This window comes from Lentinus tigrinus (genome assembly GCF_003813185.1).
Source record: "Lentinus tigrinus ALCF2SS1-7 unplaced genomic scaffold L226scaffold_17, whole genome shotgun sequence".
Classification (NCBI taxonomy): domain Eukaryota; kingdom Fungi; phylum Basidiomycota; class Agaricomycetes; order Polyporales; family Polyporaceae; genus Lentinus; species Lentinus tigrinus.
The window spans coordinates 59,301-86,652 of record NW_027137926.1 but is presented as its reverse complement, the minus strand read 5'-3'; the positions used below and the strand labels follow the sequence as shown (position 1 = coordinate 86,652).

Here is a 27,352-nt window from a genome sequence, read left to right as displayed (position 1 = left end):
TGCTTCTTACTTCATGTTCAAATCACGAACGATTCGACGTACTTTACGGAACAGAGGCTAGCTGCTGTCTTGGCAACAGAGGTATGTTCCCGGTTTGAACAATCGGTCTCGCTGCTCGTCTGAGAGTACTGATACCAGCCGGATGAAGACCTTGGGGTGACTATAGCCTGAGGCTCCCTCGAGATCATTCGAAGCTGAGATATTTCCAAGACGTGCCATACTCGTAACCTTACAAACTATCCCCCATGTGTAAGTGATACCTGTCAAGCCGATCACTAACAAGTACCCTTCTTCAACCCAAACGACGCGCCTTGGGACTGATCTGTTGCCTATATGCACACTGTAACCCTCATCCTTCGCGCTCACCGCCCTGACCAAGGGCCTTGAACCTCTCGATAGCAGACTGCGGTGCGTTCGGATGGACGCACTCCTGCAAGTTGACCCTGCTGATCTCCGCAACGCGCCCCGCCATTGCGCACATCGTCTCCTCGAACGCCTTCACGGTGACCGCAAGCGCCTCACGGTCGTCCAGCTTCCCCTCGGCGGAGAGCATCGCAAGCGCAAGTCCAAGCTCGAGGGCGTCGAGCATGGCGAGGTTAGCCCCTGCCCCAGAGAAGGGCGTCATGAGGTGCGCAGCGTCGCCGATGAGCGTGACCCCGGGGACGTGCTCCCACTTATGGCCAGCTGGGAGCATGTACAGCGCGCGCTGATAGATCGCCGCATCGTCGCAGTACTCGATGAGCTTGCGCATCCACGGCTCCCACCCCTCGAACTCCTTGAGGAGCACCTTGCGCACCTCGGACGGTTCAGACGGGATAGTCCATTCGGCAGGGACCCTGTGATAGACGTAAGTGCGGATGCGGCCGTCGCCGTTGACCTGGCTGCCCAACATCTTCGCGTCTTGCATCGCGAACATCATGCCCTGGCCGACGGCCTCGACTGCATCCCGGACTTCTGGAGAGGACGCGACAGAGGGTGCGAGGGAGATCTCGACACCATTCACGCCCGAGTAAATGGGAGTGGCGGGAGAAAGGAGGGGACGGATACGAGAGTTTGCCCCGTCGGCGCCGACGAGGAAGTCGCAGACGGTCTTGACGCCGTTCGCGAACGTCAGTTCATGCTGGCCGTTTCCGAGAGAGGCAACGGACATAAGGCTGTGGTCCCACTTGATGGAGTCGATGGGGCAGGCTTCGAGGAGGATCCTGCGGAGGACGGTGCGGTCGATCTCAGGACGAATGTCCTCGGGCTTCTGAGGCCCCGGACCGCCCTCCTGGTCGAGACCCATGTGCATGTGCAGCTCGCCAGAGGCGTCGTAGATGCGCAGCTCTTCCCCCTCGGGACGCGAATTCTTCGTGAACTCGTCCCGAAGCCCGTTCTCGCGAAGAGCACGCTGGCCGGTCTTCCATCCGAGGTCGAGCGTACCTCCGAGGTGTGCGCGCGAAGAGAAGTTGGCATCGCGCTCGTACAGAGTGGCGGGAACGCCCCGTCGGGATAGAGTCAAAAGGAGAGTGAGCCCACCAAGCCCACCACCTATGATGGCGATCCTAGGGGCGACGTTGCTGTTGGAATCCATCTATAAACGTCCTGTTTTATGCTACTCGGAAATGGAAGATGAGAGAAGTAGACTCACTGTCCAAGTGATAGCACTATTAGTGAGGGTGACAATGAACCTGTCGGGTTCCTTTCCTCGAATTTATAGGAGAGGCTGACACCCTACTCATGCTCCACATGCCGGGCGTGTTCATCATTCTATCCGCCGATCCTCCATGCATCACTGCAGATATGCTACGACACTTCTATCAATAGTACTGGCTGATCTGGGTCTTGAAGATACGACACGGCGGAATGCCGAGAGGGTGACGACGCCAGGCGGCAATCGCGCATGCTCGCGAGACACGTGTCAACGAGGTGATACAAAAGTAACAAACTCACCAGAGAGACCTGGCTGGAACATCGGTTGGAAGTACACACTTCCGGGAAAAGGAGGCTACAAGTCTTTAGTGAAGTTGAGCGGGCTGACGCAGGAGTAGAAGTAGGAGTAGGAGTAGGAGAAACGCTGTGATTTGGTCGCCTGCTTTGCCAGAAGAGAGTTCGACTCATTGGAATGGCCAACGCCGGGGTCGAACCGACGACGTCATTAGCACCACGTTCTAACCGACCATACTCCACTTTCAGGCACTGTTCTGAATATATCTGTGTATTACGACGTGAACACTGAACGTGCTGAAGATCCTTAAATGCCGGGCATCTACTGCGTACTGCTCACCCCGATACACATATTCTCCAATATTATAACGCCAAAACCAGTCACGGCGAGCCTCCGACTTAAACCCTCACCGGTGCCAGAGACACGCGAAGCGGCATGGCGGGACCCAGCTCTTCTTTGCCCTCGACGATGGGAACCATGACACCAGCAGGGGCTCTCTTGATGTAAGGAGTGTCATCCGGCAGCGAGAAGTCGAAGGTTTCAAGCAGTTCCGCGGCGACCGCTTGAAGCTGGTAAAGGCTGGGACGTTGTGGTTAAGCATAAATGACAAAAGGTCGTGTGCCGAGCACTCACGCGAAGCGCCATCTGTGCCACCGCGTGTGCAATCAGTACTCCTTCCCCATGACTGTTCAGCAAAAAAATAGTACTTACCCAATGCAAGCGCGTACCCCCGCAGCTGAAGAGCCCAATGTCAGCACGTATGTCAACTCGTGCCAGGACGTGACGTCGGTAACTCACAGAAAGACATTCTGGAGGTCATGTAGTTAGTTTTTTCATCGATAGAAAAGACCATACGGCGACGCTCACAAGTTCGCATACACCCCCACTTTGACCTGCTTCTCCGAGTCGAGCCGGAAGAACCTCTCCGGGTTCCACTGGTCTGCGTCGTCTCCCCAGACATGGGGCAACCTATAATAACCGTACAGCAGTACCTGTTACTGCTCCTCTCCCCCAGCGAGCAAGTACGAGAACTCACCTGTTATAACCGCAGATCGAGATGATGATGGGCTGGCCTGCGGAGACAGGAATATCGGTGATCACGGTCCCGTCAGCAGCAGTGACAGGGTCAGAAAGTGGGATCACGTCGTCCTTCCCAGCGTAGCGCCACATATGATAGGCGATGGGGTGGAAGCGGAGAGTCTCCTGCTCAAGAGTAACAGCATCTCTCTGTCAGTCCCAGAAGCCAGCTCTGCGATAGCAGCGGACGGCTCACGCACCTTGATCGCAGCGAGGGTGTACTTCATGCTATCCAGATCTTCGGGCGTAAACTCAACGTCCCCACGCTCGACGACCAATGCGCGGACCGCCCGGATCTCTTCGCGAATGCGAACCTGGTAGTCGGGGTGCTTCGACAGCTCGTAGAGCATCCAGCTGAGCGTGCTCGAGGTGGTCTCCTGGCCAGCAGCGGTGAGGTGGTGCATCTGGGCAAGGACCTCCTCCTCCCCGAGCCGGACGCCCGCGTTCTCGGAGTTGTTCGCTTTCACTAGCGTACAAACCTGGGTGAGCGTACGAAAGCAAAGCATGAGTCGGATGACGCTCACTCAATACGCTCATGACGTCGCGCTTCCCTTCGCGAGACGCGATCCCATCCGCAGTGTTGGAGTGGTACAGCGGCCGCCCGATGCCTTTAAACATCTCGTTCAGGTTCCGCATCCGCCGATAGGCATGCATGGGGGTGTACTTGATCAAGTTGCGGACGGATTGGGGCATGTACCGCCAGAGGTTGCGATACAGCATCGTGAACGGCGTCGGATAGAGCTGTAAATCGTGGCTATGCGAGAAGTATGAGATACTCTTTCAAACGTGGTCGAATGCGGGAGCAGGCTTACATCATCGTGCTGTACTCCTTTGCGAGCGGGTTCTCCATATCGTCAAGCGCCCCGAAGTTGTAGTCGAATGCCGCTGTCACACAGAGAGCTTCAAAAACTGAGAGACGTATAAGCTGGACGTATACGGTACCTTGGCCGACGATGTCAAGAGCGCCGCGAGCGAGCGATTTGTTGACCAACACAACGCCGTCTGACTTCTCCGAGATCTGGGCCTTCCACTGCTCAATTACCTATGCGACGACGTGAGAAAGGACGAGATAATAGTTGCGAAGGTGTCACCTACCTTCGCAGCAGTACGCTGGAAAAGCGGGATGAAGGTCCGAAGTTGCTGAGCACTGAACGCGGGGTTCATGACCTTCCGGTGACGTTGGTGCATCGACCCTGCCGTGACTGATGTCAGCATACGTAAGACTGTACCACTGGATATGTGCGTACCCTCCGCCCACAGGATGCCAGGGCCAAGCTGCAGGAAAGTGAGAGTATTCATGTCGATCCGTTTGGGGTAGTTGTAGCTCGACTTCTGCAGGATATGTTGCAATGCCTGATGGTACATGATATCAGTATGTTAGAGGCAGCGCTGTACTACCATGAACAAGCACATACCTTCGGGTCCGCCGTCATGATCTGCTCAGCCTGGGATATACTACAGTCAGTGACATGTAATAGCAGGGTAGATAGTAGAGCGACGTACCCCGAAAAACGTGCGAATGCGCCAAGTGGAACCGTATTCTCGCATCCACTTGAAGTCGAGGTAGCCCGTTTCCGACTGGTGGAACAACTGGTGCTCGTTCCCTGTCAATGCGTGTCAGAAACCCGCTATTGTGGTAACAAATGCCCAGAGAGACGTACCGAGCAACCTCGACGGTGCGTCAGGGCCACGGAGGAAGTGAAGACTCTTGCGACGTGAGGCTCGAACGACGACTACGAAGACGAGAGCGGCGAGGGCAAGGAAAGCGACAGGAGAAACTTGATAAGCCATCTTGCGAGAGGATGGGATGGTGGAATGCACCACGAATGTTGCGTCTGTTATAGTTAGACACTCCAGGGCATGACGTGCTGCAATATGACCCCTCGGGCGGGATGCGGGAACAAAGCCCAAGTTGACCCAAGCATCTATTATGCGACGTACACGTCTGTGAGAATTGATGCGAGCAAAGCGCGGGGGAAGGCCGTTGTCGGCCAATGAGTGATACCTGCGAAGCCCCACCTTCTGACAAACGAGCGACATGTTCGCGCAATAGAGGATGACACCTTGGACACCCATCGTATTGTCGCGAGCTTCGCGAGCGGACACGGTCCGGTGCTTGAGAATCGCGCTGCTGCGTTCTGGTTTTCGAAGCTTCCGGGAATGTGCTTGGCCGCCCGGCCGCCCGATACACCAAGGTGTATGCCGTACATACAAACCGCAGATGGTCATACGCGCATCGTCAATGCACGCGTATGTGGTTCTTGGGCCGTTGAATTGCCTATATAGCGCTTTGGAATATTGACCGATTGGGGATAGCAAGGACTTGATACCGGTCGCAACGAAGGTTGCTGAAGCGCCGAGAGGAACGATCGAGTCCGTTATACTCAAGCAGACTGACATTGACATTGACTTGTCGGATGTTCGCTGACTGCTCGGATGCTGCCAGGTTATGTGCAGGTAGGACCTGACTGACCACCATCCATGGTATAGTCGAGAGCATCAACACTAGCGACAGCACTTGCGCTCAACATTCAGTGTCATTATGACCCGAACTTGAAGTCAGTCCAGTCAAACATCGCTCCGATATGATAGCCACGCATTACTCACCTCGTGCCACGGCTGCCAGACTGTCATGGGAACCAAGTTTTGATGAGCGATTTTCCATCTGATGTCGCCGGGGCGTTGAAATAACTTCGTTAACCAACTGAGGTCTTAGGCAAGCATACCCAAACAAGTCAGCCTCAGGCTCGGACGTCGCGTTTGTGGTTGGAGTCAGGCTTGAGGCTAGTGGCGCTGCCATAGGCGGCTAAGTTACTATATTCGACGGAGAGCGTGTGAATTTTGAGGCCAACTTATAAGTACCAATGTAACGCCCTCAGAGTCGGTCCACGTTTCTCCAATTCCTCTTCGTTCTGCCAAACAACAGTTTCTGCAGCTGTCAAGATCACTTTCTGTTGGGAGAGCTCAGGTTCCTCTGTGTATACTTACTGTAAGTATGTGCCATTCTTTTTGTCTGCAAATTAAATACTAGACAAGCTCGCACTGGGCATCATCGAAACTTCTGCATACAACATGAAAGCTACGATCAGCCTCAACTCGGTCCCCAGAGCTTGTCGTCTCGACTCGCCAGTCGCATGCCAACTTGTCAACTTGACATGTGCTGACGCGTTATGTCCCTGACCGCAGTCGGAAGCGTGATGAATGCCGGACGCTCAGGCGAGGTCAGAACCTTCATAGTCTCAATCATCAACGTTGATGGCAATGGGAAGATGGAAGGTCGATCTTCGCCTTATCATGGACGGCATTTGAGAGCAACACCGTACGTACTCGGCTCCCACCTCGTCTCTAGTTTCTCTCCTTTTTTCCTCAGTGGATACTAGTGCCGGGTTAGGGTATGCGAACTTCGACTCACTTTGTTTCAACAGGTTACTAATCGGTTATGATTCAGTTCAACTCTTTACCTCGTACCTTGAGTTGCGTACAACCACGATAGCAGCTCATTTAGTCTAGTTGATGTACTCAATACACTATGAAGCGTTGATCCCAATAACATTGCACTACCTAAGCACTGCCGGTTAGCTAAGAGTCCTCCGCAGGATATTCTGTCTTGTTATGGAGCCTGAGTACCTCATTCCAATCCCTCTTCCTCCGTCTAAGTACTGAGAAGTATCGCGAAATGTCCGCCAACCCATCCATGCCACTATCAGCGAGATTCGTCTCCGGATCATCCGGCAATGCCAGCTTACGGGTCGCTATTGCCAAGATGCGACAGCGGATATCCTCCCTCGTAGACCCTAGCCCCCCAAGCACCGATTCCGACGTGAGAAGCAGTCTTCTTAGTACCGCAGCACTGCGAAGGGACGCGACAGCATCTTCCATCCACCGCAAGGACATCCACATGACGATCGTGACTGCTATCGGGGCATAAGACGAATAGAGAAGGCCAACCAAGGAAGCAAATATCCAAACGGGTATGCTGGCCACCACACCCGAGGAGACCTTGATCTCTGCGATTTCGTCCCATGTGTCCGAAGCGGGGCCTCTGCGAAGGTGTCGCTGTAGTCTGCGCCTGGAGAGGAGGAAGGCGGAAGCCAAAACAGGAGACCCGGAAGGGACAACACACCAAGTGTAGCGCCCCAAACAAGATGCAGTAGAAGGCGAACGACAGTGATACGACTGGAGAAGGCACGGACCGAGGAGTCGGTGAGCCCAAGCCGTGAGAGCTGGTCTTGGTATTCCTGCGAATGCGAATAGTCAAGCATGTTCGCTCGCCCAAATACTGCATGGCTTACGTTCAAATCCTCCTCCAACTCAAGGGTCGCCATCTCTTCCTCGTTCTCCGCATGGAGAGGTTTGAATGTTTCCACGAATAGCTTGACTAGCCGCACATAATTTCCAAGGCTCATCCTGGCTCCCAATGGAGCGTATATATTTGCTGCCAGCTTAGCTGCTCGTAGTACCTTCCATGAGGGCGCGTCCCAGGTCCCGGAGCTGATAGACTGTCGCATCCGTTCAGTCACAGCGCGAACGGAGTCTTCTGTTATGGGAGAAAGGAGGTCTGGGTTCGTCTAGTATATAGATGTGAGCCTTCGAATAGATTGCATCATCGCATGACATACCTTCGGATTAAAAACCATAGGCGGGTGGAACGTCACCAAGACATCCGATCGGAAGTGTTCACGGTGTCTGCCAGGCAACTCAGCAGCTGTAAGTCATATGATCGGTACAGCACGTACGTATACGTGATCGAACAGGTCGCTACAGTAACATCAAATTCTGGGTTGTCTCGATTTCGCGAAAGAACGTCCGAGACAATCCGCGCAACTGCAGGACCAAGGTTACCGCCGCGCATTTTCGGAAAGCTCAGAAACCATGCACATACCTCCTGCCTTGAGAGGAGACATGGACGGATGATATCTGCTTACACCCTCGGGGAACATGAGAATCATGTCCCCCAGCTCGAGTGCCTACTCCGACCTTCGTTAGCTTAATGGAAGACCTATCCAGAGCTGCGCGATGATATGCATACCTCTATGATCTTCCCCATAGACTCCGTATTGTCCACAGGCGCATTGTCGAAGTCTCGTCGCTGCTTTATCGGCACGGCGCCCGTGTTTTCCACGAGCCAGCTTCCAAAGTTACGCTTGCCCCACAGTGTCGACTTGGCGACCGGACGGATGAACTCTCGTCTCTGGACGAAGTAAGTGCGGAGACTAAGTGGCTGATGGAGTGGGGCTCCGTAGCATTCTACGAACCTCAGATGGAATCTGGGTACAAACGAGCCTGACGCCAGACGAGCGTCACGGTGAGCTGCAGTCAGAGGTAAAACAACAGTCTGGTCTTACAAGGAGTCCATCAGGGAGTTGCTGTGGTTCGGGCACAGTATGCTAGACTCCCATACGCCGAGCTTCAGCTTCTGAAGGGCCAAGTTTCCGGACAGCGTTGACTCACCATGGCACACCCCTCTGTGGTATATTCTCCACACCTTCAAGAACAATATTGCCGTAGAACACCCTCAGAGCGTTCCTAAACAAATGCCTGTGCGTTGCGTCAATTGTATGACCACCAGGAGTACTCTACTATATGACAAGTACGCACCGTATTGCCCAGTATGCCCAAGGCGTCGAGGATCCCTCGAGCGTCATTGTAGAGTTTCTAGTCGGATTCAGCACGTCGTCTCGCATATATACTAATGGTCAACGGCGCGCCCGACAGCGGCCGAGCTGCGGGTCGTCGTAAGACATGGACCGCCACCCGCCCGTTGTCCACCTACTGCAGATCAAAACAAGGGGTTAGTTCCGGACGCCACCGGGTATATGGGACGAGGACCAATTCGCAGTCGATGCTGAGTTGCCCACCTCGGAGAGGCAGAGCAGGACCCTAGCAGAAGCTCCGAGGCTTACGGAACAGAGGCAATGCTGCGATGATCCAGCTCAAATTCGAAATCGGCTGACCTTTAGCCTCCGAGAGTTCTGCACATCCACAACGGCGTCACCTTGACACATGGGGATATATTTGCACAAACTTTCTGACACTGCGGGAAGGCAGTTCTGAGGTCCGCAGGATAAGATTGAATCAACGCACGGGTCCGCCATGTACACACAATGATATAGCACGCTCACCGGTAACCGGTAACCTATGGACACAACAACAGGGTTGGTAGGGGGAGTATGAGTACGAATACGACGACGATGCAAGATGAGGGCGGTGCAGACACAACGAGCACAGAGTACGATCACAGCAGCAGACGCGAATGGAATGGGTTATCGACACACGATACGGACGGAACAACACAAAGGACGGGCACGAAGAGATAGTCTGTCGGAAAGCATGTCCTCTAGGGGTTGCCGACTTTCCAGAGCTGACGCCTGCGCAATTTGCGGGTGACGAGCACGCCGCTCGGGCCGCCGCCGAACGCGAGTACGACGGTCTCCTCGGCGCCCTGGCCGCGCGCGATGCCCTGTTTGCGGATCTCGATGGCGTCTTTTGCGAACTTGAAGCGGGAATGGGTTGATGCTGTGGGTCGAGGGCATGAAGACCACGTCTTGGCAAACCGCAAAAAGAGATGCAGACTTACCGAAGTGAAATGTTGGTGACTCGACTGCTGCCTTGAATAGTTCAAAGGGCACACGCGCGAAGACCTGGAGAAGCGTCTCGCGGCCTGCATCTGCGTGTTGGCTCGCCCCTTCGGGGAGCGGCGTGGTGGGGGTAGCCTGGCCACCGAAGTTGACCAGGTTCGGCAGCGTCACTATCAGGAAGTTGAATACGTCGTCGCGCAGGCGTTGCGCGTATGGTCCGAAGACCGTAGTACGTGTGTGCTGATGCTGCTCCACGACCGGTGTGGACGAGCCGTCGGACGATGGCGGGGAGAGGGACTCGACGAACTCCAGCCAAATGGGGAGCGTGTCCAGGCTGATGGATTGTCGACAGATCTCGTATGCATAATTGCAGAGATCGTCCATACGACCGAGGAGGCAAGCCGCAGCGAGCACGCCTCGTGCATTTTCAGGGCGGATATTAGCAAGTGAATGAGCAGAGTAGAGGTATGCCAACGCTGTAAAACCTGTGAGCAGAAGCACGAGCATGTCTACCAGAATACACACCATGATGGAATCCCTGCAGAACCTATTCAGTAACATGCTCCGGTCATGCTGAAAGAATGGACACACCTCATCGGTGACCTCTGGCTCATGATCCAGGTTAACGTATATTATATGCTGATTACTCGTTTGGGGAGATGTGGACATGAGATGTGCGAGGTATGGTGATCGAGACAGGATGAGAGCGTGTAGGCGGTATACAGTTCCTCGGACATGCTGCAACAGCCGATCAGTCCGACAGAATATGGAAAGTGCGCACCAGGGCGTACCAATAATGTATCAGCGTAGTTCTGGAATCAGCAGTTGAGCGGTACGTCACAACCATGTAAGCAACAAGAACTCTTACGCCAGTTTGAAATCCCGATTGGAATAGATGAGTGATTATGTCTTCGTGATGTATTTGGTACAGAGATGGTGTTCTAACCGCGATGTCAGTTTCGTGGTAAGGATCATTGCCACAGCACACTTTCTCTCGCGAGGCGCCAAGTTCGCATGAGAGAATGGACAAAGACGACATTGGGAAGAAGAGCCGGCGTGAGCGCATAGCGTGTATTCCAACCTCCAACGGGCGGGTCTGTTGGAACTGCGGTAGTGGTGCTTGGTGAACCATCGAGTCCCAACCCAGTCTCACGCGCCACCGACTAGCGGCCAGCCAAAACATCCATACCAACCGGCCATTCTTCGCGACCCAACAGCAAAATCTGCACCGCGCTTCCAGATAGATACTCACTGCACATATCCATTTACAGGGCCGTTTGCGCTCGTAGACGGCTCGTTGTGGTTCGTGGAGTCTCCCGCGCCGGCAGTCGCCACGCCATTGCTGGGTCCGCTGTGTCCGTTCATCTTTGTAGTCTAGTGAATGAGTCTGCGTTCGACTTCGAATTGCGCAGGTGGCGACGAGAGCAGATGCAGAGCAGGAGAAAGCTGCAGCAGAGCTTGCGGAGGACGTTCAGCGGAGACAAAAGCTTAGGCGCTGGGACACCACAAAGAGCGTGTCACCGCTCGTGACGATCATGTGATCCCGTCACAAAATCGCGTCCAGGTCGCGACGCGCAACGTTAAACGTCGTTAACCTCAACACGCCAGTTTCCAGCATAACTTATGCATGAAAGCAGTGAAGGAACGTAGATTAATCGACCCAACATGTGTTTCCAGAGTAGAGATACCGCTACAAGGTATGTTCAATGTGTCCCACTTTTCGAGAGCCACTCTACTCACCGTAGGTTGACCTCTACCCACAAATTTTCAACGAATTTCAGCCAAAGGTCTCATCCAATTTGGATACAGAATGTGAAGTGCTATACGGGCTACGCGGCGCAACCGTTATCGAATGGGCAGTCCATGTGGAACGTAAAGGTGAACGCTTCGCAGCAAGCTCATGGATAGTCCCCATAATCGTATTGGTAGACATGGTCGCGTGCTGCTAAGCGTCCGACACGGCAGGCTCTCTCCCTCCAGTGCCATCCTCAAGGGCACATGGCACTCCTCGCCGCAGCTGCTCCTCGATTGTCAACGCCGTCAACATTCGACGTCTTCTCGGAACACTCCGCACGCTAAGGTGTATTCCGGGGCCCCACACAGGCAGCGACTCAGGGATACTGCGTTGCTTAAGATGCATGAGGTAATCCACTTGTCAAACAGCACACCTGGGGTCGGCGTCTTGACCGGACCGACGACCTTCAGCGACAGACCGAGCGCGAACATCGACGGTGTCTTCATCATGCCTGGAGAGCAGTATCAGGGTCGCTTTTTAAACTTCGTCGCACGCATGCGCGCACGCGGGAGGAACTTCCTCGCCCAACGCAAGAGGACTGTGCGCCAAGAAGATGCTCCTCCCTCGGATGCATGGCTTGAGAGGCGGATCCCACTCGGTCCATTACCGGCTAGTGCGTCGTTCTCGTAATTTGGCACAACGCGTCAATACGTACCCCAAGCCCTCCGACCGGTCAGTGTGGGGTACCCCGGCAATTATATGCTACTGACCGCTCGGGGGTTGCTTCGCACTTCGCACTACTTCTTCGTCTGCGCCGCAAGGCCCAAGGCCAGGCTCCGAAGGGACGAAGCACGGATGACCGGACCGACACGTGGACGAGCGTGGACACGAAGTGTTAACGACTCTATTGAACGGGCCTCACAAACGTCAACCACCAGTCCAAGCTTGGAATTCCGGCCAATATATTTCCAGCCTTCCAGGAACTATGTAGTCGTGCAAGCGTACCGCCAACGGAGCGCGCACCCCACCCGTCGGCTTCTCATGCATGACAGTGACTGGCGGCATCGTACCCGACGAACCCTCGGATCGGAATTCGGGGGTCGGACACACACATGGGCGACTGCGGCCTTAGTAGTACTCCAAGTCCAGTTCGGATTCCCCAGAGAGCCATCGGACGAAGCCACCCACATCCGTCACCTGTCCATACTGCATTGCAGCCGCGCTCCGAGCCCTCGTCGCCGCCTTTTCGGCACCACCAGAATCAGCTGGGGGCCCCATAGTTTGAGGTTCGGCCGCTCGCAGGACAGGACCCTCTTCTTCTTGAGCCACAGCGACAGAAGCCGGCGTGATGCCCATCGCTACGAACGACTCCATCAGGTTGTGCGCGATTCCCAGCTCTCGCGCCTTGCGGCCACGGAGCGGTGGGTACGGCGGGGGCGGCTTGGAGTAGCTTGGCGCGGCGCCTGCTTCGCAGACAACAGCGTCCGGCGCACGAGGACAGGTATAGGAGCGGGCGAGTGGACAGCGGACGTGCGACATGACAGGCGGTGTGGAATTGGTGAGACCTGGAGCAAGCGAGAACGACTGGAGCAGGGTACATACTGAGCCTGTTCGTCCCCACAGTCCCCATGCTGTCCGATCCCGCGAGCTTGCTCTGACCGCTCACGGAGCCAGTCCCACCCTGGGTCTCAGTCTCCGCTGTACTGGGCACGGCGACGATCTAGCACAAATGGGGCGGCAGGTGCACGTCCGGCGGGGGATCGAAACGCGATAGGAAGGACAGAGTCAGCGTTGCAGCAGCACAGGTCCGGGAACTTAGTACGGAGAGAGGGACGTCTGCTGACCATGTGCGACCGGTCGGAGGCGAAACAATCGAGATATACGCCCGCTGGGATGACTCTGAACAGGCTGCAGGCAGAGAATCGGATTCAATTGAGTTTGGGCGAGCGAGAGGTGGGTGCGGTGTGCAAATATGCAGATGGCGCCACATATAGGAGAAGGTGCGCGGGTCAGCAGTCTGCGGGTGCGCATTCGAAGTCTACCCCCCGTGCTGCCTCCTGGCCGCCACCAATCAAGGTCCGGGTGGAAGGCCACGGTTCTGCTCAGCGGCGGCCAGGGGTGCTGCGGAGCGGGGGCAGGTCAGAGGACGATGTGGGCGTACCTCAGGAACTGCGGGTCGATGCGGTCGGCCAGGGCATCGTCGAAAGCGTATGGAAAGGTACCGGCGACGTACTCTGCGAGCGGGCAGTGGCAATGGCATTGGCAGGGAACCGGACACGGACCGGTCCCGATGTCAGCAGCGGTGGAGGGACGCGCGGTGGTCGCGGTAGTGCACACGCGAAATGTGTCAAGGGGCACGAGAGCAGATCAATCGAGAGCAATGTGTCATTGTCGAAGGCCAAGCGAGAGGGATGTGAGCGAGCGAATTAAATGCGCGAGACGGTGATCGCATCCATACCTCGCCATGGGCAGGGCACGGGGAGGGTCGTATCAAAGTCGTAAACCCATGCCTGATCGCCCTCCGGGCTCGGGTCAGAGTGGGCGGACCCATGCGAGGTCGCAGATGCGAGATTCAGGTGGGGTTGCGGGGGTGGGGCAGGCGCATGTGCTTTGTGATCGTCTTGCAATTGTACCTTTGTGTGGGGTCGATCGCGGGGAAGTGGTCGCAAGACCAGAAAGACGTGGTAATCCCAGACGACGACACCCCCTGCGTGGACCTTCTGGCTCCAGAGCGCAACCTGGAAACATCGAGACGTGGACAGTTAGCGTAGGCCAATGGGCAGCCGGCCGGAGTGCTGATTGAGCTAATGGCCACAAAGAAGGAGTAGCTATACGAGAACTGAATTGCGGACCGTTTTCCTGCCGTTGGAGACAAATACGACGTAGATCTCCCAGGCCCAAGGCTTTGCGCGGCCCGGGGCACTCGCTGCTTGGACGAATGTCTGCGCGAGGAGGTAGATGTTCTCTTCGCAGTAGCACGAAGTATAGACAGCGGCAGGTGGGAGTGGAAGCGGTGGCGAAGACATATTGAGGTCGCGTGCACACACTGGTGGCGGTGGTAAGAGAGAGAGAGAGCATAATCCAGATAATGATTGCAATGCGGTAGATGAGCAGATGCGGAATGCGTAGAAAGCGATACGTGTGACGAATACCCCATATCCCACCCCATTACCCTCGTCGATATAAGCACATATATGCCTGTAGTATTACAATGCCTGCCACGGCATTTTGATCAACCTATTGACCCGATGCGACCGGGTCAATGATAGAAGTCCTTCGCCACCACCGCCGTCGTAACTGGTCTCGTGAAGGGGAGCGAATGATCTGCGGTAGTCGAATTTAGCATGCGGGAACAAATGACGGAGAGGGGAGCAAGAAGAGGAGAGGCGGAGCGGGGGCAAAGAGGAATAATTGAGAGCAAGACTCACAGTGGGTATAGAACATCACATGGGTATTGAGGGCGATTACATCACTGTGCCTTGCCCTGCCTGCCCGAGGGGACGGCGGGAGCGAGGGGGACCTGGTCGATGCCCCAGGAGGCCTTGCCCTGGAAGGCGTCGGCGAACTTCTTCTTGAGGAGGATGTCCTCAAGGTCTGGTGAAGAGCGCTCTGGACGGAAGGGGACGAAGACGGGCTTGGGGCCGGAGGACTTGGCTGAAGCCCGCTTGGGCTGTGGTGCGTGTACGGGGGTTGTGGTGAGGATGATGGGACCTTGTGTGGGATGACTCGGGTGCGCCTTGGAGGTGGAAACGGTCTGGGGGAACTGGGATGGTGGTGCAGGCTTGGGGAGGAGGCCCGAGTTGTTCGTGAAGGGATGGGTGGCGAGAGGGTCGAAGGAGGAGAGCACGGAGTTGGACATGGTGGTGGAGGGGAGTGTGAGCGAGGTGGTTGGGTAGTTGGGATGCGGAGGCTCGGGGGCAGAGAGTCTGGTCGCAAGAGCGGAGAGGAGGAGTTGAATGCGAGTACTCGGGGAGTGAGTATAAAGTATGGCAAGGAGGAGGGAGGGGTATTTATGGTCGGGAGGAACAGGGAAGAATAAGAGGAGGATAATAGGCGAGATGGACAAGAGCAGTGGCCTGCACGCAGACTCGCGTCCCGGGCCCAGCGGACGGAAATGCAGGACCGGGAAAACCACGGCGGACGCCTTGCGATCGGATATCGGGCGATGCCAACTGCCCAGTCACATGCTCCCAATATCCCTCTCTGGGTCTCCCCGGGCTCCTCCTGCCTTTCGTCTCGCCCATCGCAGATCTCTCCTCCTGCCACGTTGTTCTCCCCGCCCTCCCAACCCGTGTGCGTCCCCAAGCAACCCTGCCACTAGTACTGCACTTTCTGCACACGTCTGCACACGAAACGGAACGAGGGACCGACGCCGCTTCGCATCTCGCGACTACCAAAGAAGCGGTATGTACCTAAGGGTACCTACCCCGGATTGTCCTTGTGACGCCCACCAACTTTCCGAGTCGGACGCCTGTCGGACGCCTCGCAGAGGTCTGCCACTGCAGCCGCGCGCGATCCTGACTCTTCCTTACGGCAATAACACGCTTCACATTGCGGGGAAACTTGACGTTCATGCACTCGACAGCGTGGGCTGACAGCCGCTCCCTCGTGTCTCTCCTCCATCTTCGTGCTCTGGTGCCCAAAACCGGATCGACGTCAGAGATGCTGGGCACCGCTCACCGGAAACGTGCCCAATCTTACATACGGCCCTCTTCTTGACAGTCATGATCCCGCGTCTGGTCTGTAGTAGCTCTAGGATCCGGCCTTGGGATTGAGTAATGAGGACATGGACGCCGAGCGCGGATGTGTCCTGGACGTGTCGATAACACGGTGAATAGAGCGTTGTCTGACGCCGCTTGTCTCACGGCTTTTACCCCGCAGTCGCTACCAGCGTTCTCGCGTCCGTCGAAGCCTGTAGGTAAATTCGAAGCGACGCTCGACGAGATACGCCCTGGTCATGTGGGCTCAATGTGGGCCTCTTCTTGCTCGTTTGTCGTAAACGGACGGACCAAGTGCCCGCATGCATGGGAGCAATCGCATTCCTTTACCTCCAACGATACGGCCCAACCTCCCGATCTCCCGTCTTTTTGATTCTCCACGTCGACCCATCGTCTGAGTCTCCCAGCCTGCTGCCCTTACAGCCGTATTGTCCGAGCGATATCACGTCAGAAATACCACGGAGCGCTGGCAGCATACGTGCATGGACCTCGGGCTTCCGTCAATCAGCACTGCGACCCGGAGGTTCCGAGCGCACACCAAGCGTGGGGGTTGCCTGTCTCGAGACAACGTCAACGACACCCTCGGATAATGCTGCCTCTCCCTCACCGGCACCCCATACGTCGTGGACGGCCGCCCCGCACTCCTGCCGAGCAGTCCACATCGCGCCCAAGGTCGCTAGCGCAGAGGCCGATCCACGGAACTCACATACTATTGGCGTGAAGCAGGGAGGAGATATCGGTGAGAAGGTGGTGATGACGGGGTGCGTTGCCACTTGGTATGCATCCTGTGGAGTTGCCTTGTTGACAGTACTCGACGATCAGATACGTTGCACCAGCGTTGCACAATGGCGGGAGGCCGCTCTCCCGCGAGCGTCCACCGGCAACTGCTCGATGCACATGAAAACGAACGCGTCGACTTCTGCGTCGTCGCTGCGAAAGGACTAGCATGGCAGCTGCTCGCGGGAGGGTCCTTGGGCGACGTCATGATCATCCCCGATTTCCGAATCGTCGCCGATGTGCGATGTGCGACGCTGCGAACAGAATTGCAACACCGCGAACGCGTTGCCCGACCTGTTTTCTAGGCCCGCACAACTTCCCCGCGCATGCTTATCTGCCCCCGGCTTCATCTTCAACTTGTCCTCCCACACGGCGTTAAGCATGCGCATGCGAGCTCGAGGTCGCGACCGACTCAGGCTCACAGCTCTGATCTTCGTTGACGGAAGGGTTCGTTGTGAGTTCTATGATGTGCGCTGCCCTCTTTGGTCTCCCGTCCCCTCTTCCTTGCTTCCTTGCCCGGCTGGCCTGGACCAGCTTCAGCTCAGCTTGCGTCATTCGTCTCTGGCCCGTCGTTGTGGACACTACGGCGCGACGTGCCTCCTGCGGCTGGCATGCAGATCGAGGCTTGCCCCATTCCGGTGTATTGGCTTTGCATCGCGTGCGGCATTTATATGTCTATATGTCTAGAACGTTCACTGGTGTACACAGATAGGGTGTCAATAAAGATGAGCGCAGTCATTACTGGCAGTGGCAACCGTTCGAACCGGCAGGAGCCTTCAGGCTTGCCAGAGATAAGATGGTTGTTCCTCCAACAAGCGTCTATCTAATCTCTCGATCATTGTCCGGCGCTTCCATACTAGCGTGTCCCCAGATCTTGCACAGGTTGGACATGTTGGGCGATATCTCTGTCCCCCGTCCTCCGATTAGCTTCATTTTCTGGGGATATCTCGGAGATGTTACGATGTACCTGTATATGAATTTTGGTGGCAAACGGATGAGAGGAAGAGCAAGGATCTGGGGAACAGTCGTTTGACCCTAGAACCTGCACACGGGCGCCTGAGGGATTCAACGCAGGGTCTCTCGCTGTTTACCATCTTCCTGGAGCACACCGAGACTCGGAAAATTACGAAACATGTTCAAAGCATACGCTACACTATCTCTGAGAAGTCTCGGAGAGATACGTTGAGGTAAAAGCTCGGGAGAAAGCGACCTATGGTGATCTCGAGGTAAGTCAGCTCATAGATTCATACATAGCTGCCGCAGGACTCATTGTTTTTTCACCGTTTTTTCTCAAACACGTTCTTACGATGCTACGGTATCTATTTGTATAGTTTTTATTTTTTATTATGAAGTTTTGAGACGGCTAGAGCCCTTGTGCAAGATCTGGGGTCAGCCGGCGCTTGTGCAAGATCTGGGGACACGCTAGTAATTTTTGAGAACTTGGCTCAGGCTGCAAGGCGGAGACTGGTCTGCAGCCACCGCCATGTCCACCACTCTTCCTCTCTTCTGGCATCTCTCCTCGGCCAGCAAGAAAGAGCGTCTTGATGCGTCTGTCAAGCTAGTCTCCTCTCTCGAGCACTTCCAGTCCAACTTCGTGCCAAAGGACTCTCCAGAGACATCCGAGAACGAGGACGAAGATGAGGGCAATAAGTCGAACGGCTTGGATGCTTTCAACGCGCAGGACGTGTCTTACTCGCTCAGGCGGCTGATACGGGGTCTGGCGAGTCCGAGGGAGAGCAGTAGGCTTGGCTTCGCGGTTGCATTGACCGAGGTGTGTAGTTTGTTCTCGGTTACGCCGTTTGTCCTAGGTCCGCACTTTCGTACCAGTAGAGTAAACAAACGACAATGGTTCGCAATTGCACGTCCTGCTACCTCTCTTCAGTGCAACATGCGTGACCTAGGGCAATCGTGATGCCCAAATTCATGGCCTACTCGCTGACTAGTCCCGCATATAGCTCTTGTCCCGGATCGACACCGTGACATGCTCCCAAATCGTCCAGATCATATTGGACTCTTCCAAGCCCCAGGGCTCCATGACTGGTCAGGAAGAACGCGACATTCTGTTTGCTCGCTTGTTCGGTCTCACCTCCGTCATCCAGTCCGGTCTCCTCCTGCGCGATACTACGCTGCCCTCTTCTTCTACCACTGCCTCCGACCTCTCTAGCTTCAAGGAAGTGCTGGTTCAGCTTCTAGCCCTTGGCGAGAAGAAGTCTTGGCTGCGCGAGAGCGCATGGTGGTCGATCCGTCTAGCGGTGGACGCCCTCGCCCAGTCAGACGTTTCCTGGAAGGACGAAGCTTTGGACGCAACAATCGCCGCAATATACTCGGAGTCTAAGATATGGACACCCGAGAAAGTGGCACTAACGTTGAGGCTGCAATCCGCCTTTCCATCTCGGGACTGGAAGAAGTACCTTTCCCCGACGTTCAAGAACCCTGAATTGCTCAGTACGGGGAATTTGAGCGCTATTGCGCGGATCTTGAAGGTATAGCATGACCCCCGCCTCGGAGGATTGATCTTGTTCCCATCACAAATATGGCTAATCTGCGGCGTTCTACATAGGAATCCGATGCAGACGAGGACGAGGAGTCAGATCTGCCGAAGACTGGATCATGGAAGCCGCAGGTGCACTTCGTTTGGGACATGCTTCTCGATCAGGTCTTGCCAAAGTCCGGGGTGCAGAGAGAGGGTGCGCCCAAGGGGTCGTTCCCAGAGTTTTTCCGGATCGTCGTCGATGGTTTGTCGCCTTTCCCGCTGCGCGTGCTTCGGCAAGGCTAATGCTAGATGCGGCATCCCACAGAATCGTTGTTCGCTTCGACGTCTTCGCCAGAGCGGAAATACTGGGGCTTCCAGGTGTTCCAAAAGGCGCTGCCTCGTGTCAGCGCGGACGACATGCCCATGCTCTTCACGAGGAACTTCATGCGGTCGTGGATCAACCACCTCTCCAATAGCGACCGGTATCTCCACAAGGCTGCCAGGCAAGTGGTACGTTCGATGCACAGTCTATCTCTGTCTGCGGCTCCATCTCAGATGATCCTTGATCTCATGTCGATACCTCCAGGTGACGGACATTCAGAATGTCGTGAAGAGCAATCCCAAGATCGGCTTTTCGCTGATCCTTCAGCTCACCGGCGTTAACGGCAGCCGCCAGTTCGACAAGCTCACAAAGACCAAGACCGTGGAGTCGATCTTGACGTCAATGGACAACGAGGGGATTCAGAGCTACATTGAGTACCTCCTCAAGCAGGTCGACGAAGAGCCGTCCGCTTCTGCAGAGTACGTACAACGGCCACACTTTCTCTCGTGCATCCCGTTTCGGGCGTCGCTGATCATCCCCTATCGATCCATCTTGCACTATTCTTGTGGCCACACAGGGCGGAGGCAGACATTCAGGCTCTCAACACCCGCCGCGCGTGGATCATCGACCAACTCAGCGCGCTCATCCGTAACGGGGCGATCCCTAAAAGCGATGCGTGGATACAGACGATCCTCGACTGGCTCACCGTCCACGGGCTGTTCATCATCGCGAAGAAGTCGGAGAAGGGAGCAATCACCGCGGTAAGTTTAGATAGCACTTCTTCTCTGCCCGCGTCCCTGGCCTCGGGGTGGACGTGCGCTCGCTTGCCCCCCCGCCTGCCCGTGCGCGTGCGTGCACGGAGATTGCAGATTACTGACGCCGCGTTCCTTGCACGCTCCTTAGCTGCGCAGTGTTCCCAGTCCTGCATTCTCGGAGGAATTACGGAAGAACTGCCGTGAGCGACTGCTTGCGTGCTTGGCCGATCTGACTGCCCAAACTGCTGTTATCAAAGGTATCTATCTGTTCGTGCCTTGCGATAAAGTTGCGATGGTGACTCACTGTCGTGGGCAGGAGATAGCAAGGCGACCAAGGTCGCTGCTGTGGCCTCTGACGGAAGGTTCTGGGTGTCCCGGGTGCTGGCGACGATCGAGGAGCTTGAGGAGGATACCAAGCATGTTCGGCCGCTCAACGAACCTGACGAGGAGGAGGTAGAGCAGCGCCAGAAGGCCCGTCAGATCCTATCACGACTCAAGGACGTGAGTGCTTCCAGTCAACGGCGTAACCACTGGACGCTGAAAGCTTGATACAGGTATCCGAGGACCGTCGGGAGGAAGCACGCGGAGTCGAGCTTCTCCTCGCAGCCACGCTGGTGCACATCTACTGCGCCGATGACGATGACGCGGATCCAGAACCGCTCGAGGTGAGTGCGCTACGTCACCCTGCTCGGTACCGCGACTAAACAGAGTCTATCTCCCGCAGAACTGCATCGACGGTGCTTCGCGCCTTTTCCCCGCCGAGCACAAGAAGGGGAAGAAGGGCCGCAAGTCAATGGGCGAAGACAAGGGCAAGGACAAGGAACTTCCCGAGCCGGTCGACGTGCTCGTCGACACCGTCATCGGCTTCCTCGAGAAGGGTACGGCATACCTGCGCGCCGCGGCCAATCAGGTCTTTGCGTTGCTATCGGGCTCGGTGCAGGAGAGCACGATTGATCTCATTCTCACTGTGAGTTCTTTTCGCACCTGGGCCCGCCCAGTAGATGCATGTGTGTGCGCGGCAGTAGCTTATCTTCCTCGGTGTTTTCGCATAGCAATTGGAGCGCCGCGACCCCGAAGAGCTTATGGCCGACGAGGACGAGGACGTGGAGATGGAAGACGCCGAAGACAGCGTGGAAGACGATGATGCAGAGGATGACGAGGAGTCTGCGTCGTCGTCGTCATCCGCGGGCGAAGAAGACGAGGATGAGGACGAGGACGAGGCAGACGAGGAGGCCGACCTGGAACTCCGGCGCAAGATCGAGGAAGCGCTGCGCGTTAACGGGATCTCAGCGGCGACGGGCGACTCCGACGACGAATCGGAGGAGGATCTGATGGACGACGACCAGATGCTCGCCATCGACGACAAGCTCGCCGCGGCGTTCAAGGCGCGTGCTGCCGAGAAGGGGCACAGAAAAGGCAAGTATATAAGCGTTGCTCTTCCCGTATCTGGCTTGTGTTGTGTGCTCATGCTGCATGGCAGATGTCGACGCGCAGAGGGAGGCAACGCACTTCAAGAACCGTGTGCTCGACCTCATCGACACCTTCGTCAGGAAACAACCGACGAGCCCTTTGATCATCCGCCTCATCATGCCGCTCGTTGAGCTGATCGTCGGTACTGGTCCTGACGAGAAGCAGCTCGCCGACAAGGCCACGGGCATCCTCAGGAACCGCATCGGCAAGTCGAAGGAGGTCCCGACGTCCGTCGCGGCCGAGGACGCGGCGAAGACTCTCGAGGAGCTGCACGAACTCGCGAGGAAGGCTTCGACTTCGGACGTGCTGACGACGCTGAGCCAGTGCAGCCTCTACTTGACGAAGATCCTCCTGCACGCCGGTGCTGTAGAGCCGGTGCAGAAAGCCTACCGGGAGTCACTGCACGACTTCGTTGCTCGCAAATCGTCCAAGCTGAATACTGCGTTCTTCGACGACTTTGTCAAGAGGCATTCACAAGCCGCTTGGGGTCTCCGCGATGACCTTGTCAAGGCATCCGAAGACGCGCTCAACGTCTACCGGCAGATGCAAGCCTTCCACCTCCTGCAGACACTGGTCAATCAGCTGCCAGCACTGGTACGTGTACGGTATTCAGTGCGAGTCCTGTCACGCGCTCACGACTTTACAGGGTGACCGTAAGGCAGAGGTACTGGCGTTCGTGCCAAAACTCCGCAAAGCTATCCTCGAGACGCTTTCCAAGGCGTGTTCTGGGTCAATACAAGTCCAACCTGCGCAGGCCAAGGACATCCTTAAGCTCGCGTTGGTGGCCGCTCGCCAGACGAAGCGTGTCGTTCAGAACGACGCAGAGACTTCCGCGGCTTGGGAACCCTCCAAGTGGTCCGAACTTGCGAACACTCTGGCTTCAAACGACCGTTTCAAGACGTCCGTCGGGCTGCAGGGGATGTGCAAGCAAATCGTTCAGCTATTACAGGATGACAAAGCGGGGTCGAAAGCATCAGGCAAGAGCAAGGAGAAAGCTAAGGCTACTGCTACCAAGAGGAAAGCGGAGGATGCGGACGTCGACCCGGAGGCTGACGCGGCGGAGAGTACCAAAAAGGCGAAACACAAAAAGGCGAAGAAGGCCAAGTCAGGCTAGCCGTCCCATGTAGATAGTTCGTTCATAGGTAGTGCTGGTATTGACTCCAGGAGACTGCGCAGATCGTTTAGTGCCGAGTGCCGCTCGACAGTGTGAGCGCTGCTTGCAAGACATTGTCGGACGACTTGCGCGCATTTGCGCAACCTGCGTGGGACTTGAGACCATGGAACGACCACGTTTGAGAGCCTGCACTCACTTTGTACGCCTTAACCGCTCCGTAATGACCTGCCTCATGCTCGCAGCCTTCCCGGTAGCGACTTGAAGCACCGACTCCGGAAGACCGGCCAGACGAGCGCACTCGACCCCGAAGGACTCTGTGACGAGTCCGCGTTCCAGCCTGTACATGAAGGTGACTTCTCTGGTGCCGTCGATCCGTGTCTCCTCTGTGAAGCCCATGTGCATGTTACCCACGTCCGATGGAAACATGCGTTCTAGGTCCGTGGCAACCTGCGGGTAGTGCGTGATGAAGAGCGTCTTGCATTTAACCTCCTGGACGAGGTGCTGGAGCACAGCTCCCGCGATGGCCATCTAGAATACAACGCTTTAGTCAGCCAGCAAGGACACACAGAAGATGCAGGAGCTTACTCCGTCGAATGTGGAGGTCCCTCTGCCAAGCTCATCGAGCACAACGAGTGTCTTGGGCGTCGCCATCTGGAGGATGTCACTCGTCTCTTGCATCTCCACCATGAAGGTCGAGCGGCCCCGAGAGAGCTCATCGGATGCTACCAGTAAATGTATGAATATGATATGCTACAGACTGATGGAGTACGAGATACTCACCGCCCATCCGCGTCAACACGCCGTCCAACAGAGATAGCCTCATTGACTGAGCAGGTACGTACGATCCGACTTGTGCCATCTGCGAAATGAGTATTTAGTACTCCCACAATCATTGCTCAGCCATGACTTACAATCGCGCACAAAGCTGTCATCCGCACAGCGGAACTTTTCCCGCCCATGTTCGGTCCCGTGATAATCTTGTGTCTCGAGTCGCCACCACCCATCTTCAAGGAGTTCGGCACGAACGGATCTGTACGCAGAGCCTCGATCATAGGATGACGACCCATCACAATTTCGAGCACGTCCTCGCCGCCCTCCTTCCGCTCCACAAACTCTGGCCGGCAGTATCCCTCTTGTGCGGCAACCTGTGCGAGGCTGAACAGGCAGTCTGTGACGGCGAGCTTATTGACGGCGTCTCGGAGCAACGCGTAATGCTTGTCGACGATTTCGTTGAGGAAGGAGAGGAAGGCTTTGTGGGCTTCAGCGGAGAGTGCTTCCTTGTGTTGCGCTCGTTCTTGCAGCATCGTGCGGACTTCTGGTGTGTGGTATCGCCGCTTGTACTTCGTGCTTGATAGCAGTGTCCAGGTCGGCGGAATATCGCGGCGTTCACTCTTGTCTATCTCAACAACGTACTGGCTCGTGCATCAGTGCCTTTCGTGCACTGAACGGCCTGCGGAATCCTCTCACCTCTTCACCATTCCATTCTGTGTACTTGAGCGCGGGCTTCTTGATGGCCTTGCGGATACGCTTCAACTCCTCCTGGAGGTTTGACTCGACCACTGAAATCGCCTAGGCTCTTTTCGTTAATGCTCTGCTGGCGCAGCGTCTTCCAGACTATGTCTTACCACCATCAACGAGTCTACTGTGGGGTACCTGTCCTCGACATCCATCCACATCGTGTCCTCACGTCCTGCTTCGGCCTCCTTGAAGATGATGGTCTCGCATAGCTCCTTCACCGGGTCTTTCAGCTTGGGAAGGGCGTCCATGAGCCCCACCAGCAGCTTCGACTTCAGACTCGCTGACTGGGACGCCTGGCTTGCATGGGGGTATGCAAACGTGGTTGCGACCCGATGGAATGCCTTGAGCAGCGTGACGAGTTCCTGTGGCGTACATTTCCCGTATTGGATGCGGCACAGGCCTCGCGCAAGGTCGGGAAGGCGGCGGAGCAATTCTCGCAACTGGGTGAGCTTGGGTGACCTGTTTAATAGGATCTCTTCTACTGCTTCAGTGCGTTCGCGGAGTGCGCTGCAAGTAGAGTAGGGTGAGGAAGAGGTGGAGACGGTAGGAGCGGAGGGACCTACCAGGGGTCTATCAGAGGCTTCCCGACCCAACTTCGCAGGAGGCGTGCACCGAACTTGGTGGACGTCCGGTCGAGGATCCACATGAGTGACCCTTTGGTGGTATAATCTGTGTCATTACGGTAGATTTCTCTGGGAATATGTACTTTGTGAGTCTAGACCACGCCGAAGGGCCGGCGTCCTTACAGGTTGGTGAGTGTATTCGCGTTGAGCAGCATGTGTGTCCTTTCGGTAAACTTGGCGAAGAAGCGGGTCTCTCGTAGAGCGTCGGCCACGTTGAACGCGGTGAGGTACTTCAGCGAATGCGCCAAGGTGATGACTACCAGCTTGGAAAAGTCTGTTACTGCAGCCATGAGGTCGCCTGTGGACGCGGGTAAATCTGCCGTCTTTCAGTCTGGGTTTGGAGACGAGAACGAACCATTCCTGAAGCTCTCCGACGCCATTGCATGCTTCTCTGTGTAGAATTTGGAGAGCAATGCGAATGCATCCGTATACGCCATCTGCTTCGAAAAGCGTTCTATCCGAACACGGTGTTCAGTATGCGAGTGCCTAGATGGCAAGGTTACTGAGTATGTTCCATGCGCTACCCCGTCAAAAGCAACGCACTCCGTGAAGTACTTGATCATCTTCTCTGTAGCGGTACTGAGTTTCTTAGCAGGCAAGAGGAGTTCAAATGGTTTGGTGTGTACCATTCTCGTCTGTGATTATATTAGCAGGTTCCTGGCATCAGAAGTAGCACTTTCGCCGACCTCTAACTCTGTGCGCATGTGGTTATCTGTGTGACCCGTCAGTCTGTAAAGTCCATTCGCATAGTCTAGCCTGACCTTCAAATTCATCCCATACGACGTCACCTGTGCTTGGAGATATCGAAACCATTGCAATCAGGACACGTTCATCGGTGCCCATGCCCCCTCGTGGTTCTTCTAGCAAGCACATCAACGGCGGTGCGGAGTTCGGATCCATTTCATCAGTTGTGTTCATATCATCCACGTACCTGGGGGAAGAGGTTAGAAGCGTTATACATCAGAGACTTACAGGACCATACGTTGCAGCAGTGTAGAGGTGGGTCACTTCTCGCGCGAAGAGCTCATTGCGGTTGTCGCTGACCTTCTTCAGCGCCGCAGTCTCGGTCTGTTCGACGATACCAACTTTGTACCCCTGGGACAACAACCTATTGGCATGACAGTCAGTCTGAGTAATGGTTGGAATCATGGACTGGCGGCGTACTTCTTGAGGTGCACGTCTCGCCGATGCAAGGGTATCATGGCCGTCAAGAGGTTTCGCTTCGGGAAGCATACCATCCCAAGCTCTTTCGCAGCAATCTGAGGACATGTCAAGTCGTACGCCAGATCCCAAGTGAGTCATGACAGACCTTGGCATCCTCCTCGAAGAACAGCATCTTGTAGCCAGACTGAATCATAAGCACCATGCCTGGGTGTTTCGCTTTCAATTCTCGTACCTACGAAAAGGTCAACAGATGCGTAACTACACTCTATAGCGACACGTACTTGGAGTTCGAACGGTGTGTAGGTCTGCCCACTCGGACCGATTTCTTCCACCTTCTGGCTCCTCGTGCGACTAGGACCTGCCGCAGGTGGTTTCGCCTTCTTGGCTGTGGCCCTGCCCTTCTTCGTACCAGCACCCGAAAACATCTCCATGAGCTCACCGAACTTCTTCTCAGCATCATTCTCCTCCTCTGACTGCGAATCCCCGTCCCCCGTAAGATTATCTCCTTCTGGCGGAGGTCGTGCATCATCCGAGTGGTTCCTCCGATTGAATATGTTGTCCCCTCCCAACAAGATCCTCTTAGCCCTCTCATGCACACTCCGTTGCATCTCCTCGTCGTCTACAGACCGAGAAGACTTGGTGGGAGACGCAGGGTCAAACCGCCATTGTTCAGCATGTCTGGCGCTGTTCGCAGCTCGCGTGGCAGGCTCCGGTGACGACGGGGCAGACTGCTTTGAACGGAAAAAACCGCTCGTTGTCCTTTGCCTCTTGCGTGGCGGAGACGACCTTTCATCATCAGATTCGACTGTGAGGTCTATAGGAGTGCTTCCTCTCTTGCCCCTTCCGCCCGTCTTGCCATTTGGCGTACTAGAAGGACCGGAGCTGGTGCCCTGAGAGAAGTACGAGGATAGAGTCGCCTGCGTACTCATGTTATTTTGCTTCCTCTGTACTCAAGACAGTGTAAGCCAAGACGACAACCAAGCAAGAGAGAGTGCAGGCGATGGACAGGGACAACTTCTATGTGGCGCTTGAAGGCCACCCCAATACGCGATCGGCGTGTCACCCAGTAACGCGTCTGTCACGCGTCTGTCACGTGTCTCT

The 27,352-nt window shown here is 55.8% G+C and overlaps 10 protein-coding genes across 10 annotated transcripts; 4 read left to right on the top strand and 6 right to left on the bottom strand.

The window, feature by feature from the left end:
• Positions 1-190: 190 nt before the first annotated feature.
• L226DRAFT_488597 (FAD/NAD(P)-binding domain-containing protein) lies at positions 191-2,001 on the bottom strand. Its single transcript, XM_067677242.1, has 2 exons — positions 1,631-2,001; positions 191-1,573 (listed from the first exon to the last, which is right to left on the bottom strand). The coding sequence occupies exon 2, from the start codon at positions 1,571-1,573 to the stop codon at positions 350-352; it is 1,224 nt and encodes a 407-aa protein (XP_067534029.1). The 5' UTR covers positions 1,631-2,001; the 3' UTR covers positions 191-349.
• Positions 2,002-2,142: 141 nt separating this feature from the next.
• L226DRAFT_536142 (cytochrome P450) lies at positions 2,143-5,005 on the bottom strand. Its single transcript, XM_067681049.1, has 15 exons — positions 4,666-5,005; positions 4,508-4,608; positions 4,420-4,449; positions 4,252-4,357; positions 4,100-4,197; positions 3,947-4,046; positions 3,817-3,889; positions 3,529-3,758; positions 3,205-3,470; positions 2,964-3,130; positions 2,795-2,896; positions 2,726-2,736; positions 2,639-2,663; positions 2,561-2,572; positions 2,143-2,506 (listed from the first exon to the last, which is right to left on the bottom strand). The coding sequence occupies exons 1-15, from the start codon at positions 4,793-4,795 to the stop codon at positions 2,326-2,328; spliced, it is 1,632 nt and encodes a 543-aa protein (XP_067534028.1). The 5' UTR covers positions 4,796-5,005; the 3' UTR covers positions 2,143-2,325.
• Positions 5,006-6,583: 1,578 nt separating this feature from the next.
• On the bottom strand, positions 6,584-8,649 carry L226DRAFT_546418 (uncharacterized protein; the record flags this gene model as incomplete). The annotated part of the gene is made up of 10 exons (XM_067682423.1): positions 6,584-7,073; positions 7,103-7,503; positions 7,525-7,572; positions 7,624-7,690; positions 7,741-7,828; positions 7,887-7,971; positions 8,034-8,195; positions 8,260-8,287; positions 8,456-8,542; positions 8,603-8,649. 10 exons carry the CDS (start codon positions 8,647-8,649, stop codon positions 6,584-6,586), a joined length of 1,503 nt encoding a protein of 500 aa, XP_067534027.1.
• Positions 8,650-9,341: 692 nt separating this feature from the next.
• Positions 9,342-10,947, bottom strand: L226DRAFT_546417 (uncharacterized protein; the record flags this gene model as incomplete). The annotated part of the gene is made up of 6 exons (XM_067682422.1): positions 9,342-9,520; positions 9,582-10,058; positions 10,170-10,320; positions 10,374-10,394; positions 10,451-10,523; positions 10,835-10,947. The coding sequence occupies 6 exons, from the start codon at positions 10,945-10,947 to the stop codon at positions 9,342-9,344; spliced, it is 1,014 nt and encodes a 337-aa protein (XP_067534026.1).
• A 1,498-nt stretch (positions 10,948-12,445) lies between these two features.
• L226DRAFT_465263 (uncharacterized protein) lies at positions 12,446-15,176 on the bottom strand (the record flags this gene model as incomplete). The annotated part of the gene is made up of 9 exons (XM_067675906.1): positions 12,446-12,559; positions 12,623-12,783; positions 12,920-13,020; positions 13,133-13,225; positions 13,488-13,551; positions 13,776-14,055; positions 14,170-14,363; positions 14,528-14,532; positions 14,791-15,176. 9 exons carry the CDS (start codon positions 15,174-15,176, stop codon positions 12,446-12,448), a joined length of 1,398 nt encoding a protein of 465 aa, XP_067534025.1.
• Positions 15,174-16,189, top strand: L226DRAFT_99775 (uncharacterized protein). The gene is made up of 2 exons (XM_067687417.1): positions 15,174-15,721; positions 15,903-16,189. Exons 1-2 carry the CDS (start codon positions 15,304-15,306, stop codon positions 16,034-16,036), a joined length of 552 nt encoding a protein of 183 aa, XP_067534024.1. The 5' UTR covers positions 15,174-15,303; the 3' UTR covers positions 16,037-16,189.
• L226DRAFT_99739 (uncharacterized protein) lies at positions 16,127-17,127 on the top strand. Its single transcript, XM_067687416.1, has one exon. It carries the CDS (start codon positions 16,342-16,344, stop codon positions 16,978-16,980), a length of 639 nt encoding a protein of 212 aa, XP_067534023.1. The 5' UTR covers positions 16,127-16,341; the 3' UTR covers positions 16,981-17,127.
• L226DRAFT_99818 (uncharacterized protein) lies at positions 16,883-17,571 on the top strand. Its single transcript, XM_067687418.1, has one exon. The coding sequence runs from the start codon at positions 17,050-17,052 to the stop codon at positions 17,497-17,499; it is 450 nt and encodes a 149-aa protein (XP_067534022.1). The 5' UTR covers positions 16,883-17,049; the 3' UTR covers positions 17,500-17,571.
• A 700-nt stretch (positions 17,572-18,271) lies between these two features.
• Positions 18,272-23,084, top strand: L226DRAFT_536133 (uncharacterized protein). Its single transcript, XM_067681048.1, has 13 exons — positions 18,272-18,583; positions 18,768-19,295; positions 19,373-19,547; positions 19,611-19,795; positions 19,872-20,086; positions 20,185-20,368; positions 20,511-20,619; positions 20,679-20,863; positions 20,917-21,027; positions 21,087-21,329; positions 21,415-21,778; positions 21,843-22,426; positions 22,479-23,084. Exons 1-13 carry the CDS (start codon positions 18,296-18,298, stop codon positions 22,944-22,946), a joined length of 3,639 nt encoding a protein of 1,212 aa, XP_067534021.1. The 5' UTR covers positions 18,272-18,295; the 3' UTR covers positions 22,947-23,084.
• Positions 23,043-27,180, bottom strand: L226DRAFT_583962 (uncharacterized protein; the record flags this gene model as incomplete). The annotated part of the gene is made up of 16 exons (XM_067685562.1): positions 23,043-23,474; positions 23,532-23,668; positions 23,727-23,805; positions 23,858-24,358; positions 24,414-24,515; positions 24,572-24,971; positions 25,028-25,156; positions 25,211-25,385; positions 25,443-25,573; positions 25,631-25,722; positions 25,774-25,799; positions 25,849-26,018; positions 26,070-26,195; positions 26,252-26,346; positions 26,397-26,483; positions 26,533-27,180. The coding sequence occupies 16 exons, from the start codon at positions 27,178-27,180 to the stop codon at positions 23,139-23,141; spliced, it is 3,234 nt and encodes a 1,077-aa protein (XP_067534020.1). The 3' UTR covers positions 23,043-23,138.
• Between the last annotated feature and the right edge of the window lie 172 nt (positions 27,181-27,352).